Source organism: Callospermophilus lateralis, chromosome 1, assembly GCF_048772815.1.
Source record: "Callospermophilus lateralis isolate mCalLat2 chromosome 1, mCalLat2.hap1, whole genome shotgun sequence".
In the NCBI taxonomy this organism is placed as follows: domain Eukaryota; kingdom Metazoa; phylum Chordata; class Mammalia; order Rodentia; family Sciuridae; genus Callospermophilus; species Callospermophilus lateralis.
This window is the reverse complement of record NC_135305.1, coordinates 20,341,208-20,358,147: the sequence shown is the minus strand read 5'-3', so window position 1 is coordinate 20,358,147 and position 16,940 is coordinate 20,341,208. Positions and strand designations below refer to the sequence as shown.

General features: G+C 39.2%; 1 protein-coding gene across 1 annotated transcript in view; it reads left to right on the top strand.

Moving 5' to 3' along the window:
• The window catches only part of Exoc4 (exocyst complex component 4), a 787,478-nt gene that overhangs the window by 721,810 nt on the left and 48,728 nt on the right, over positions 1-16,940 (top strand). The window contains exons 16-17 of the mRNA XM_076833103.2: positions 4,565-4,743; positions 6,683-6,842. Coding sequence (XP_076689218.2) covers positions 4,565-4,743; positions 6,683-6,842 — 339 coding nt within the window. The remainder of the gene's footprint in view (positions 1-4,564; positions 4,744-6,682; positions 6,843-16,940) is intronic.

Sequence of the window (16,940 nt, the reverse complement as noted above, 5' to 3'; positions counted from 1 at the left end):
CAACTTCAAATGCCAAAAATTGTTCTTATTCTCCCCAAAATCTTTATATCTATAGCCCATATTTTTCTTTAGTGTTTTAAAATTCAAACCAAAAAAAAAAAAAAACATTCTCAAATCCAGCAAGTGCTGTGTGAAAGAACCCATCCAAAGAGCATTCGAACTTTTATCTGTGTCACTGTGGGTCACATTTAAGCACCAAATAGCCCCTTTCCACAGTTTGAGGCATAAGGGAGATGACACCCCCAGAGTTGAAGGATGTAGTGCAGCCATTAAAAATTGTTAAAATTTTGTTTCCCATTTGAACTTTAGAAGAAGAAAATTAAGTTGTCATTTGAGCCCAAGATGCCAAGAATGTCACCTTTACCAGCTGATTTCCCTCACTATCCAGAGGGCTCTGAGTGGGTTCAGCAGCAACTGCCCATCACTGTTGGCACCCTAAGTGTGCACTTTCTGAAAATCAACCATCCTGCTGTGTAATCAGCAGTGTTTGCAGAAAACCTAATGCCAAAGTCATGTTAAGGTTAGCAACAACATGCCAGAATTTAAAGGAAAAAAAAAAAAACTTTATTTGAATTTGACTGATGGCTATTTTAATTTCTTCACCTCTAATCATTTGGGAAGAAGAAATGTGTACCTTGAACAGTGGTTCTCTCTCTCTCTGCCACCACTTTAGGATCTGATAAATTCTCACCTCCATTTCATAAGACTTCCCTGACCAGTATCTCTACTTTTGGTTGGTTCCATTCTCTATCATCAACACATTCTTCTATTATGCCTGAATTGCCTTGCCAAAGCTCATATCTGATAATACCATTTTGTCTCTTAAAATTCTCCTAAGGCTCCCTGTGGCTTCTAACAAAGTCCAGACTCTCTAGCTGGTTTCCAAACCCTGTGATGACCATGACCTCCTGTCCTTTTCCCCCGACTTATCTCATGCCTCGGTCATGATCTCAGTGAAGCAAGAAAGAACCACTCACCATTGCTCAGAACCATCCTCTGCCTACTGTTTCATGCCTTCTTAACACAGACTTCCTGTTGACTGGGTTTATGCCAACTATTATTTAATTTAAAAATACCTTAGCAGACATGCTTTGATTTCAACTAAGTCCCACTTCCTTTAAGTTTCTACTGCATTAGTGATCCGTTGCCCTAATCATGAATCCCAGGGTTGTTCACTTTTCATTGTATAAGAAAGGTCACATTTGAGAGGGGGCTCTGACCAGTACCATTACTGGCATTTTTATCAGAACTGTACTCTTTGTCAGTTAGCACATGAATGTCAGGATGAGTTTTTATTGATGAAACTAGTCATTACTTAATTAGCAGTTGTTTTGATGAGCACCTGTAAGTGAAAATGAACAGTAGTTTATCAGGATATTTAGATTCCCTTGCTTGAATAGGATATAAGAATGTCACACAAAACTTACCTCAAATGAATTCTAGAAACTGGGGGTGGAGCTCGGTGGTAAAACATGTGCCTAATATGCACAATGCCCTGGATTTGATCCCCAGCACCCCTCAATAGGGGGAGGGGTCTAAACTGAATGTAAAACCTAAAACTTCTAGAAGAAAACATAGGAGAAAAGTTTTGTGAATATGTTTAGGCAAATGACACCAAAAGAACCACATATAAAAGAAAAAATGGTAAATCAAGCTTTATGAAATTTAAGAGCCATTCCTTTTTTTTTTTAAAGAGAGAGAGATAGAGAGAGAGAGATAATTTTTTATTATTTATTTTTTAGTTTTCGGTGGACACAACATCTTTGTTTGAATGTGGTGCTGAGAATCAAACTCGGGCCAGGCGAGCGCGCTACCACTTGAGCCACATCCCCAGCCCAAGAACCATTCCTTGAAAGACATTTTTAAGATGAACAGAAAAGCCAAAGACTGGGAGAAAATATTTGCAAAATGCACACTTCATAAGAGATTTGTTTCCAGAATATATAAAGAAGCCTCAAAACTTAATAACAAACAGCCCAACTTAAAAAAAAAAAATGGTCAAGGGATGTGAATATGTAATTTGCCAAAGATAATTGGATGGAAAATCAGTACATAAAAAGTGCTCAACATCATTAGTCATTAGGATAATGCAAATAAATGCCACGAAGAGATTCCACAATACATCTATTAGAATGACTGAAAAAAATGTTTAAAAACTGACACACTGAGTGCTGGCGAGGATGCAGAGCAGCTGGAACTGCATTTTGGTGATGGCTGTGCAACAAGAGAAATGAAAATTCATATTTACACAAAACCTGTACATTAGGTAGATTTATTTATGACCGTCCCAAGCTGGAAATAATCTCGGTGTCACTACTGAATGGATATACCTCCTGCCATTCAGTGCAAGACTGCTCAGCAATGACAATGAGTGAACACAGCAAGATAAATCACAAATGCTATTTCAGTCAGCTTTGTTGCTGCTGTGACTAAATGACCTGACCAGCACAAGTGTAGAGGAGGAAGAATTTATTTGAGGCTCACAGTTTCAGAGGTGTCAATCTGTAGACAGCAGGCTCCATTCTTCAGGGCTCCAGGTGAGACAGGAACAACATGGCGGAGAGTGTGGCAGAGGGAAAAGGCTTATGTGGTGATCAGAAAGCTGAGAGACTCCACTCTCCAGATACAAATTTATGCCCACGCACCAGCTCCCACCTCCTCCAGCCACACCCTACCCCTTTAGTTACCACTCAGTCAATAACTACCAGGGGATTAAATCACTGATAGGGTTAAAGACTCTTCCAACCCAATCATTTCTCCTCTGAACCTTCTTACACTGTCTCACATGTGAGCTTTTCAGGGACACCTCACATTCAAACCACAATAAATGCTCTGTGCATAGTGAAAGAAGCCGAACTCAAAGGCTACATGCTGTCTGACTGCATTCTGAGGAAGACAAAACCACAGGGACAGAACATAGATCAGTGGTGTCTGAGTAGGACTTACATGCAAAGGGACAGAGGGAATTTATATGGTGGTACTTATGCTACTAGATGCATTTGTCAAAACTCATACAACTGTACACTAAAAGGGAAATTTACTGTAAATTATTTCTCAATATACCTTTAAAAAGAAAGATGGGGTTGGAGTTAGGGCTCAGTGGTAGAGTGTTTTCCTCACACGTGTGAGGCACTGGGTTCGATCCTCAGCACCACAATAATGAAGAAATAAAATAAAGATATTATGTCCATCTACAACTAAAAAAAATTTTTTTAAATAAGAAATATGACAGGCAAAGCCTACAGTTGTATCTTGGGGAATGATTTCTTGGGCTTTTGCCACCATTTCATTAGGAATGCTTCTTATATCTGATGCCAAATCCCTGGGTCATGGCAGCCTAAGTCTGGATTAACCTCATGTCACTTCCAGCCAACAAGATCATGAAGGATCAGAAAAAGCACCTGATGCAGTGGAGAGTTAGGACTTTCTGGACTTACAGAAGCAGACTGTTTGATCTATGCCTGCCAATGCCTGGCATTGATTTGGGGGGGTGGGGGGGGGTCGGATTAGGTTTGGTGTTTTAGTTTATTCAAAAGAAATTCCTGTGTGTGAGGCAGAATCCAATGGCACTTGCTTTCATTACAATTTAAGTAGGCTAAGGGACAGAGCCAGTCCTCACCCACCTCAGATGTCTCCAACTGTCACTAACATCAGCCAAAAGACGCTAAGGATATCCATGTCCAAACTGAGTCAGACCAGCTCAGCCAAGAAATGCCCTTCTTCCCAGGCTCACTCAGACATATTTTGAGACTCAAGTATCTCTTCCTGTTGTGACCCTTTCCTGGTACCCCAGGGTCACTTTCTGTGGCACCTTAGGTTGATGGGCTTTCAATGACATGTGTCCCCTCTGGGGCATTTATTTTCTTCTTCTGCCTCAGTAGGCTGTGGTGTGTTAAGGACACAAACTGCTTTGTGTTCCCAGGGGCCTAGCTCAATTTCTAACAAGTTCATAGATGCCCAGTAAGCAGGTATTTGAATAACACATTAGCAATGATAAACACACAGCTAGTAATGATAGCCGAGACTTCACTGTGCGCTTCCCTTATTCCCAGCACTGTGCCGTGTATTTTATATGTAGTACCCCGTGAAGTAGGGGTTATCATCCCCATTTCACAGATAAGGAAACCGAGGAGTAGGGAGATAAAGTAACTTGCCTAAAGTCAGCAAATGTTGGAACTGGGTATCAAAACCAGTAGTTTCCCAACAAAACTTACACTTGGGGATCTGTGACCTCTGACATTTCCATTTCGACCTGTACTGACAAATATAATGCTTTCCACATTTCACATGCAATCCTAGCATTGAAAAGACTTGCAGAACTCCTCTATTCCTTATCAACACTGTATGGGTCAGTAAAGACCTTAGAAGCCCACTTTGCTCCAGATCATTCAGCTATTCTACAGAAAAACTAAAATTGCTTTCTGGCAAAAGAAAAGGTTGGCAGGGAAGTACATAAAAATTTATGAAGCCACTGTCGCTTCAAATATTTTGGTACTCTGTCACAAGATCATTGTCTTCACTGGGAAGATTTATTATTAGCTGCTCTCATCTTTCTCCTTTTCAGAGTTCACTGTTTCCACTATCTCATCCCTCTGGCAAAGGAGGGGAACTACGCCATTGTCGCCAACGTGGAGAGTATGGATTATGACCCTCTGGTGGTCAAGCTCAACAAAGACATCAGTGCCATCGAAGAGGCCATGAGCGCCAGCCTTCAGCAGCACAAGTTCCAGTATATCTTTGAAGGTCTCTGTCTCTGGGAGTTAGGGGGGAAGGAAGGGTGAAGGTTTTCCTGATATTCTTTATTACTGAAGTGAAAAATTGTAGAAACAGGTATTTTGCTAGTTTGCTTGGATGAGAGCTGCAGAACCCAGCCATTCCCTGTACAAGTAGGTAAATAATACGGCTGCCATCTGCTCCTGATTGACAGGGAGATTTAATCCAAGGTAATGCAGATGGCTGCCTGCTGTCCACCTTGACAGACCACTCATGAGATTTGCTTGGACCATGAATTAACTAGAGAGCAGCCCATTAAAAAAAAAAAAAAAAAACAAGGAAGAAAGAAAAGAAAAACTCAATGAGGAGAGCACCCTAAAAAATCTTTCATTGGCTAAAATTATCATTGGAGGAAGAAGTTTTCTCTCACAGATGCATCATCGCAGGAAAAGAACAGAAGCCCGTGATTATAATGCAGCAATAATGAGGAAAACAGCATGCATACATGCATTTGAAGGAGCAGGCAGAAGAAGGATGAGAGGCAGTACCATCTAAAGACATTGACCTTCAAAATTTTTAAAAACATGGTGCCAGCCAAAAACTTTTTCAGGCTGAATTCCACTCATAGAATCCTGTCACTGTAATAAAATACCTCTAAGATACTTAACTTATGAAGATCAAAGGTTTATTTTGGTTCATAACTTTCAGGTTCCCACCTATGACTGAGTCGACCCATTTCTCTTAGGCCTCTGGTAGGGGTCCTAGGTGGTAATGACAGGGAGTAAGCAGCAGAACAAATGGTTCAACTCATGGCCAGGAAACAAAAGAGAAAGAAGGAGAGGTCAATTTCCTCCCCACTGACTCAAGGACTTCCCACTAAGCCCCACCTGCTAAAGACTCCAACACCTCCCAGTAGTGCCAGGCTGGGAACCGAGCCTTTAACACATGAGCCTTTGGGGCCACCTTTGCAAAAACAAGAAAAAGTGAAGGAAGAAACATTTACTTAGTTCTAAGTATGTATAATTAAATCTAACTTTTAGATACAGTAATCTGTATGTGCCACACATTGTTCTGAACGGTATTACTCAACTGAAGCACATGGGAGCACGAAGATTTGGCCTTATATCTCCCTGTAGGAGACCTATTAGTTTGTTGATGTTCTAGGCTGCCCTCTACCAAATTTCATAGACTATAAGACAATACTTAAGATTAAGAACAAACCCCCACTTATGGGCCCCCAGAAATGTTCACAGACATCTTGTGGGAACTCAACAGCTAGCTCATGATCTGCTTTTCCTTTGTACTTTGTTTCTGATCACATCATCCTAGTACTACTTTAGAGATGTACCCCATTGCCAATGCTGAGGTGTATTAATAAGCATTATTGCCAGTAAATCTCCCCAACCCCTTTTTGTGGTACTGGGGATTAAACCCAGAGTGTCGTACATGCTAGGCAATTGCTGTACCACTGAGCTTCATCCTTAACCCTAGCACATTTTTTTTATTGATTGATTTTCTTACTTGTAGATATTGAGGTTTATTCACAATATTATCAATGCCCAATTTTGTATTGAAATATTTTTACTTATGTAGGTTCCCAATCAATTTTAAGCCAAATTGTTCCCCTTCCTGTTTTATAGGGAAAAAAGGAGAGACCAAAACAGATCACTTGAATTTACTGCTTCCCAACTGTCTGTACATAAATGCTCATTAATAGTTTATCACAATCTGACATATTTCTTAAGCCTTGGCATGGTGGCTGTAAGTTAATATGGCAGTGCAGGAACTATAGATATACCAGGTTTTCTTGACAACATACTAGGACAATGTAGAAATATTCTGACATGATTGTAAGATGAGCCAGTACAGCCATCAGAAGTGTTTCTTTGTTCATTTCAATTTATGGAGATTTAGAAGAGATGCCCTAATCTGTCTTCTCTTTTCTCCCTACTGCCCTGCTGACCCCCAGGCCTGGGACACCTCATTTCCTGCATCCTCATTAATGGAGCCCAGTACTTCAGGCGTATCAGTGAGTCTGGCATCAAGAAAATGTGCAGGAACATTTTTGTTCTTCAGCAGAATCTGACCAATATCACCATGTCCCGGGAAGCAGACCTGGATTTTGCAAGGTAGGAGGGAAGATTGGGATCAACTTCTTGTACCAAAGCCAAGGCTCACTACCTGTAAAGTAACCTTTTAAATGGATTCTTGATACATAAAATGCTTTTGTTAAAAATAGCAGGGGGAAAAAAAGAGATGTTCTTAGCTGATCAGGAAATCAATTCCACAAAATTTTGTTTAATGTTTAACATTTCTTGGGCAGGTCGTTTTTCCTGTCTAACCTAAGTTCTTACTATAAATCTTTAGCAACTTATTTTTTTTAAATAAAAGTCACATATGCTCATTGCATAAAATATATAAGCTAATATGCAAAGAAGAATATCAACATTTCTCATAAACTTCTGATCCAGGGGCCACAATCCTTGGTGCACCCTCTTCTTGGCTTTTGTTGCACATGCTATATGTATATACAACTTTTCACACACATAATTGCACGTTATTTCTCTTTTTGCAAAATCAGAGCTATGTTAATATAATTTTATATTAATTTAATTGCACTTTTCCATATCAATAATGTTCTTTGATACTATAATCTTTCCAACATTCATTAATACTTCTTGAAAACATAATACCTAAACAAATATTTCGTATTATAAAAAAATCATGATTTATTTTTTAATCAGTGTGCGATTATTTGGGCATTTGAATTTTTTACCTTCTTTCTCTCATAATAAATAACAGCTATCAAATGTATTTTTATATGAACCTGTTTCGTTATCTCTTCTGTCTTGGTGCAACTGAAACTCATCTCCTCTTGTTTCCACCAGAGAATAATAGTTATTCACCACTGGCCTTTCTCTTCAGGTTTGATGATCTCAATTTTTTTGATACTTTTCTTATAAGACACATTTTTAAATTTGAGAGTTAATTTTCTTTTCATTTGGTCTTAACACTGTATTTTAAACAATCAAACCTTTGGTACTTTAATGAAAGTTGAAGCAGTATTGAAGCGGATGGATGATAATTAAGGTACCCCCCACGCTCTATTGCTATTTATACCTAGGTAGATCATTCCATAAACTCCTTCATTTTCCAAAAGCCATTATGGTTAGAAGTTACTTATTTTTATAGTCCAGAATGTTCCTGACTATTACTTCTGTTTCTTTTTATTTGATTTTTGGTTCCTTGAAAAATTCAGGATAAATTAAAACAATTCTTGAGTTATTTAAGGTGATCATAAAACATTATGTTACTTTGACAATTATGAAGACATATTTTCTAGAATCTTTGTTTTGAAAATGAACCACACATGTTCATTTTAAACCTTCCTGCCCTATTACTCCTCTTATTTCATTTACTGCATTGCTGTCCATTCCTATGCTTCTCCCTCCTCCTCCTTCCCTGTCTTTTTCCTCTTATTTGCAGAAAAGAGTGTGTGTGTGTGTGTGTATTAAACTCCCTGTTCTAGGTAAATTTGGTGGAAAGCCTTCCTTGCTTAGATTAGGGAAACCAGGTGTGACTGAATGCTGCATTTATTTGGCTGCTCTTATGGGAAATGATCTCATTATTGAATTAGTCTATTCATAATAACATTGACAAGGGGAAGTTAAGAACATGGAGGCCTGAGGGATACAGAGAACCATTACTAATTCTCTGAGGAATGTAATTCCTAAATTCAATCATCCTTTTTTAAATGATTTTTTTTTATTTAGCTGAAATAAGTAAATTAACACAGTTCTTGGCAGACAGTATGGGGCCCAAACGCGTGCTGAAAACACTGGTGTCTGAATCATGCAGTGCTGACTGGGCAGTATTAAGGTTGGCATGAGTGGCTGTGTTCCAACGAAGCGTCTGTTCAGGACATAATCAGAGGGCACCCAACTCATGTCTTTCACAGTTGGATTTGTGAATTATGTCCGAGGAAGTAGGTAAAAGCTGAAGTGATCACCTGGGAGAGCTTCTTCTACTCTTACCCCTTATTCTTAAATGGATTATGAAAGAAGTAGGCTGGCATGAACACAGCGAAGATTATGTCCAGGAGGCCAATACTGTTTCTTCAGTGCCTGGACCAGAGTAAGTGATCACTGTGTGTCTTAACCAAATGACTAAATATCACATGGAGGTATGTTTTGCTGTTGATGAAGGACTTAGATAATGACAGCTTAGTTTATCTTTAATACCCTGAAGGTTTTATTTTAACCAGCTGACATGGTCAGTTTCCTTATAAGCTGATAAAAAACAAAGTACCCCCCTTACACTTCTTTCTTTTAGAGCAAAAAGAATTACAAAAACTAATAATGTAATAATTCATAGTCTCTTTCTCTCATTTTCTCTTACTCTCATAGAGACACACTTTATAACCTTACTTTTTTTCCCATCTTGCTCTTGGTAGGGACAGGTTTTGTGAAATGGGCTCCATCAATTCTACCAAATTTGAAGCTATGTAAAATAAATTTAACAGCAGTACCAAAATAGCCAGAAATAATAGACTGCAGCAGTGTGCCTCAGCATTCCTTAAGCAATGTCTAATCAAGCATGGACGGCATCTGTATTTCCAGCAAATCTCTATAGGAATGTTATCTTCTAACACAGTAATTAATCACTGGTTGCCATGTGTCAGAAAACTTATTTAACAAGAAGTTGCACAGTGCTTGTAGTTTTTTACTTCCATAGCCTTTCTGGCCAGTGGGAGATATAACACCTTTCTGTACTCAAGAAATGGGGGATCTGGGACTGGAGCTGGGGGAGCAGCTCAGTGGTAGAGCACTTGTCTAGCATGCTCAAGGCCCTGGGCTCAATCCTCAGCCCTGAAAAATAAGAAGGAGGAAGAGGAGGGGGACGGGGAGGGAGAGAAAAGAAATGAGGGAGCTGGAGTGATTGATTCCCTTTGTGTTGACTCTTGTGATTGTGGCATTGTTGTCTGTCTTTCATACACAGAACTTCGATCCTTTATGGCAATGATTGCTTAAGCACTGCTATATTTTTGACCTGTACAACCGCACAGTTGTTGTACAGGTCATACTCAAAAAGATCTTCCTTTATCCAGGAAGATCGCTGTAAATTAACTAGAAAGTGGAAGGGCTTTATACATAAGTGTGCCTCCTTTTCAGTTCCTTCCATCACAGATTTTTTTTTTTTTTTTTTTTTTGGATCAGGTATTGAACCTAGGGACATTTAACCACTGAGCAACATCCCTATTCTATTTTTGTATTTTATTTAGAGACAGGGTCTCACTAGGTTGCTTAGGGCCTCACTAAGCTGCTGAGACTGACTTTCAACTTGCTATCCGCCTGCCTCAGCCTCCAGAGCTGCTAGGATTACAGCCATGCACCACGGCGCCAGACAGATCATCTTGAGCTGCCATGTGTGTTTCAAAATGTAAGAAACACTAAAAGCCCCCAAAGATTTGCAATGATGAGTATGAAACAACAGAGGTCTGGATGGGTATTGAAGGCCCCAAGGTGTATCTAGCAGTCTTTGTAATTGAAGTGAACCAACTACCTATTCAAAAGGAACATCCCCAGAATTATCTTCTCATCTTCCTTCTCTCCCCCATCCTCCCTTTAGTATCTATGACCCTTTTAATTTGCCAGGCATTCTTCCTCTGTCCTGTCGCTCTGCCTCTTGACTTGCTTCTTTAAGGTTTCATTGCTGCTTGAATTTCCCCCCTCATTTAGTACTTCTTTAAACGGCTGTCTCTCATTTTTAAATCTGACAAAGATAAAGGAATGAAAGGTTAAGTTTCAGAGAGTGGTAAGGAGACAAGTTCTGTGTGTGTGTGTGTGTGTGTGTGTGTGTGTGTGTGTGTGTGGTGTTGGGGATTAGAATCCGGGGTCTTGTGCATGCAGGGCAAGCACTCTACCAACTGAGCTATATCCCCAGCCCCAGGAGACAAGTTCTAACACACAAGAAAGTTTCCTCATCCTTTTATTCCATTCCTTCAGCAAATATCATTTGGGGTATGCAATCTGATTAATAAGTAAAATGTAAAATATGTCAGATGATGATATAAGCAATAATGAAAAGCTAGGCATGGGAAGGAGATTGGAGAGTGCCAGGGTTAATCAAGATAACCTGAAATTTGGAGTGTTTGTGGACATCCTTAATGAGATGGTAACAATGGAGGAAAAAACAACAGGACGAGTAGGAGTGAGCTGTGAGGATATCTAGGGAGGAGCATACTAGGAAACCGTCTCTAAGGATGAAGACACAGAGAGAGAAGAATCCTTGACTTCTGAAAGCAGTAGATAGGCTAATGTAGATGGAGTAAGCAAAGAAGACTGATAGATGAGGTCAGATGCTTAATCCAAATCTTGAAGACCATTGTACTAACATTGACTTTTACTCTATAGTAAGCTATTTTGAGGGTTTGAGGCAGAAGAAAACCCTAATCTGAATCACTTTGGCTGCTACATTGAATAAACAGACCCCTGGAGAAGAAGGGTTGTAGGCAAGGACAGAAACAGAAGGATCCATTGGAAGACTATGGCAGTGATCTTCCAGGTGAAAGATAGTGGTGATCAAACCAAGATGACAGCAGTGGAGAGGAGAAGAGGTGTTTTTAGAAGCAGGTCAGCATAGGTATGTTTTAAAAGTAGAACTGACAGGGTTTGCTAAGAGATTCAAAGTGGACCAATGACTCCAAGGTTTTTGATCTGAGCAGTTTAAAGCTTAGGGTTTATTTTGTTTTATTTTTGTTTTTTAATATTTTTAGTTGTAGATGGACGCAATAACTTTATTTTATTTATTTGTTTTAAATAGTGCTGAGGATCAAACCCAGTGCCTTACACGTGCTAGGCAAGCGCTCTACCACTCAGCCCCAGCCCCACCCCCAAGTTTGAGATTTTGATGTACTGAAATGAAAATGAGCCAGATCATGGGTGAGGCCAGCTGAGTGTATGGAGGGCAGGGGGACAGATAGGGAGGAGATATGGAAGAGTTTCCTTTTACATTAAGTCTGATAAGCTTTTTAGACATCAAAAAAGATTTTTTTAAAAAGGGAGAGAACTGGATCTAAAACTATAGAGTTCAGAAAAGAAGTCTGGCTGGAGATATGAGTTTGGGAAGCATCAGCATATAGATGGGACTTCAAGCCATGAGAAAGGAGGAAAGGTGAGCTCTTGATGGGAGCACAAGTAGAGGAAGAAGAGAAGCTAGGAGATGGGTCTCCGTACCCCACTGCTGAGATGCTGGAGCGCTGAGGAAGGACCATCCGAGGGATTGGAGAGGACACAGCCAGTGAGTGGGAAGATTGGGGGGAGGGTCACATCCGGAAGCCCAGGGGAGAATTTGAAACACTGAGGGCAGGAGGTAAGGCCGGGGTCTTCTCCTGTGTCAAATGCTGCTGCTGGATTAAATTAGCTCAAGACAGAGAACTGGTGGGCTGGGGCTGGGGCTCAGTGGTAGAGCACTTGCCTAGCATGTGTGAGGCACTGGGTTCAGTTCTCAGCATCACATATAAATAAATAAAATAGAGGTCCATCAACAACTAAAAAATATTTTAAAAACAAAAAAAGAGAGAGAAAGAGAACTGTCTGGTCTAAAAAAAATATTTAAAAACAAAAAAGAGAAAGAGAGAGAAAACTGTCTGGTGTTGGGCTTGATGAGCTCTGACAAGCATTTGAAATGCATCCCTTCATCTTCCCTTCACAACTTATGTAAAACAGGAATAAGCTTCAAATGGTATGTTTAGAAGCAGGACTCTCACTCCTCAATTAAGTAGTAGGGTCTGATGTGATTAGAGCAAACAAAAATGGGATTAGAGTGTTTGTAGTGTGAAATATATAAGACCATATTGGCAGCCTCTCTTTTTTCAAGGTCAGCATCAGCATGCAGGAACATTTTGAGAGTATGTTCTCTTGATACGTGATAAAAATGGAACTTTACCTCTATGACCATCTTTCCCAAAACCCAGTTTAGTCATGAGAGAGACTTCAGAAAGATTCCAATAGAGACATCCTATAAAATACCTGATCAGGGATCTTCCAAACTGTCAAAGTCATCAACAAGTTTAGGAAACTGTCTCAGCCAAGAGAAGCCAAGGAGACATGACAACCAAGTGTAATGTGGTCTCCAGGCTCGAGTCCTAGAACAGAAAAAGAGCATTAGGTAAAAACTAATGATGCCAAATAAACCATGAACTTTAGGTATTAATAACGTGTTAATATTGGTCCATTAGTTGTGACCAGTGTACCATACTAATGTAGAATGTTAATAACAGGGAAAGTGGGTGTGAATTATGTAGAAACTTCATACTTCCTTTTCAATTTTTTGTGACTCTTTAACTATTCTAAAAATTAAAGTCTATGAATAGAAATTAGGCAAGAGATTTGAATAAACATTATCCAAGGAAGATATACAGATTGGTAACTCACACTGAGCCTAAAAAGACGCTCGATATCATTTGTCATTAGGGAAATAAAAGTCAAAACCACAATAGATGTCATTCTACAGCCTCCAGGATTGCAATGATCAAAACAAACAACTGGAATCTTCATTTGTTGCTAGTGGGAATGTAAATGGTATAGCTGCTTTGGAAAACAGTTTATCAGTTTCTCAAAACATTGAACATAGAGTTATATGATTCAGCAGTCTCACTTTTGATTCTTTTCTCTGAAACAAAACCACTCTTCTGCAAGGCAGTCAAAGAAATTTGCATGCAAATACTCATAGCAGCATTATTGATGATAGCCAAAAAATAGAAGCATTCTAGGTATCCATCACCGATGGATGAATAAAATTTGTACACCAAACAATGAATATTATTTGACCATAAAAAGAGATGAAGTCACACAACACAATCTGGACAAACCTTGAAACATTATATTATATTTAAGAAGCTAATCAGGAAAGACTATATGTTGCATGCTTCTATTTATATGAAATATTCAAAATTGGTGAATTTTTAGAGATAGACAATAGGTTAGTGGTTTCTTAGAGTGGGGGCTTGAACAGAAATGGGGAAATGGATCCAAGATTTATTTTGGAGGTGATGAACATGTTCTAAAAAAGATTGTTGATGGTTACATGACCATAAATACACTACAAATTTGAATTGTATACTTTAAACATATTGATTATAATGGCGAGTGAATTGTATTGCAATAACTTGTTCTAAAAAATGCTGAGCTTAAAAATCCTAAATTATGGGGCTGGGGTTGTGGCTTAGCGGTAGAGCACTCACCTAGCACTTGGGAGGCTCTGGGTTCAATCCTCAGCACCACATAAAAATAAATAAATAAAACAAAGGTATTGTGTCCAACTACAACTTAAAAAAAAAAAATTTAAAAAAACCTAAATTATGTGTCAGCAAATGAATAGCCAAAGCTTTATAGTGATATTAATGGGCGGGGGGTGAGGGGACTTTGTAAAGAAAATGAAAATATCTAGTTCATTTTTTAGTTTCCCTAAGCCATTCTGAGAGTTAGGCAACCAAGAAAGAATTCCATTTTTCTAAATGGAATTATCAAGGGTGGGAGAAGAGCCATTTCAAACCAAAACCACTCAGAGGGACTGGGACAGATGTTCAAGGAAGAAATTGGTAAGCATGAGCCTGAGGTGAAGTCAGGGCTAGCTTAGGGCAGCTACAAATGCTACATCTCCTGAAATTTTAAGACACACCTCCCTCCCCCACCAGCACTCCCTATTTTCCTTACTTTGATTTATTTATTCTTATCACGTATCTAATATATTTTATATTTACTTATGTATTTATTCCTTTATTTGTCTAAACCCATATAGAATGGGAGCCCTGCAGGCATAGGCTCTTTTCTTTTGGTTCAGTGTGAGAGTCCTGGGCCCTGGACCAGCATCCAGCATGTAGTAGAATTCAGTGAACACTGGTGAAGTGATACAGTTATTCAGACTTGATGTTGTAGGTGACCAAAGGATTTTAAGCAGGGGAGTGAAACAGTCATGTTTGTATTCCAACTGAGTCATTTTCAGCAGCTATTGAGGGCATGGATCTGAGGCCCAACTGGAAAGTAGTTCTTAAGAGAATGATTTATAGGACCTGAATCAAGCCAATGTTGGCAGAGAAGTAGGACACAGATTTCAGAATTGTGAAGAAGCTAAAATCTGGCAGGATTTGAAGGTGATTGAACAGCGAGGGCGGAGGAAGAGAAGTCAGGATAGGTTACTCTCCAGTGTCTGACCTGGGCCACAGTATGTCAAGGAAGACAGGCCGCAGGAGAAAGGAGCAGTAGGTTTGATCATCATGGCTGTGTGCGTGCAAGATGCCTGGGGAACTTCTGAGATGTGTAATAGGCAACTGGAAACACAAGCTGGAAGCTTGAGGGAGAGGCCAGGATACAACAGAAGATCTTGTCAATCATCAGCATAGTCTAATTTAAACCCATTAAGGAAGATGAACACAGTGACATAGAAGAATCCTCTAGAACAGACCCAACCTTGAAGGGCATGAGAAGGAAGAGGAATCCTGAGGAGGAAAGGCACTATTAGAACAAGGCCCTGAAGGGGAAAGTGTCTGAAGACCAGAGTATGTGGCCCATTGCTGCCTGGGCCCAAGTGATACTTACCCCATAAACTATTGTAGCAAATTTCTTCCCAATAAATGAAAGCATTTTCTCATTTTGGAGGTCAGCTGTCCAAATGCCTTCTAGGTGATAGAGTGAGTAGTGAAGCCAGCCTTTATCCTTGACCTTGTGCCTCCTCAAAGGCCAGGAATGATCTCTGGCCTGGCCGAGAGTGTCCAGTTCCTCCCAGGGGAGCTGTTCATGTTCACTTCTTTCCTACAAACCTATTGCACAGGAGCATTACTTTTGTTATTTGCAGGAAAGGTTATGTGTTTTCCTATTTGGAGTGACCAGGGCATAGCTTGAGAGTGGGATTAGCAATGGCATGCTGCCACCTACTGGAACACCCACCAACATCCAGACAGATGAATATCTGTGGTCTGAATCCCCATCTCTTCTGAATCAAAGATGGGTACTGCCCCTGAAGTAGACTTCAAAGGTGACTTAGCAGAAAATATGAAATGCCCCCACCCATCAGATGTAATTTTCTTTGACTGCCTTGCAGAAGAGTGGTTTTGTTTCAGAGAAAAGAATCAAAAATATTTTCTATGTCCTTTTCTCGGTTTATTGTTTTCCTACCTTTATTTCTGCCGTTGGTCTTACCTGCCTTTCAATTCTAGGATAACCTGTCCTTTTTCCAAGCCTGACTTGTAATACTCCAGATTCCTGACTCAAGTTAATTAACCATGTGGATTTGTGATTAATTTCGTAGGACAGATTCACCTGATGCAAAAAAAAAAAAAAAAAAAAAAAAAAAGTCTTTTAATGATGATGCCCCTAGAAAATCTGATAAATGGTGATAAAAAGCTAGCCCTAATTTTCATAGGGCCCAGAGTAAATTGGCAAGTATGATGAGTCACATAGCTTCTGCTTCCTGGTAGATGGAAATATACCAGTTAATAAAATTTAGTAATAAAACTAAAACTAAAATGTGTATGACTAAATCTGATAGAATTTTCTTAAAGACCTTTTGTAAACCAATTTCAATAATATTACATATGATTAAACCCTAAATTGACTTTGCTATGGCATTTCAACCTGATATCCTTCCATATCCCTTTTCTATTTTTAGTATACTCAAAGTCGATCCTATACATTGTATCAATTAATTGGATTCTAATAAATTATTTAATTAGGGCTTTTCAAATACAGGTGAGTATGCCTTGCTAGTCTACATATCTAGTCCTAGAACAATGAATACTTACAAGTGTCTCAGGAAAATGCATGTCTGTAATTGGTGTTTGATTTCTTATAAGCATATCTCATTAAGAAAGATTTTTTTGATTATACTCAATTAATGTCACCATACCTTGTACATATATAGTACCAATGTATAATTCAGGGTTTCTCAAGATCACTGGCAGACATGGCGGTCTTTCCTTTGTAGCACATTTGCTGGAATTGGAATGATTTAGAGATTAGCATAGATGGCAAGTGCTATTATTATCCAATAAAGATTCAGAGAAACAGAAATCAGAAGTGACTTGTCCAAAATCTCCTCAAGTTGTGCTATTTATATATCCTGCAATACCTCTGTAGTCATCATAGTTAGGAAATTAAATCAATCTACCCAGTGAGGCCATTTTTTCTGCCAAGAAAGGATTGCATTGTACTGAAAAGACATTAAACTTG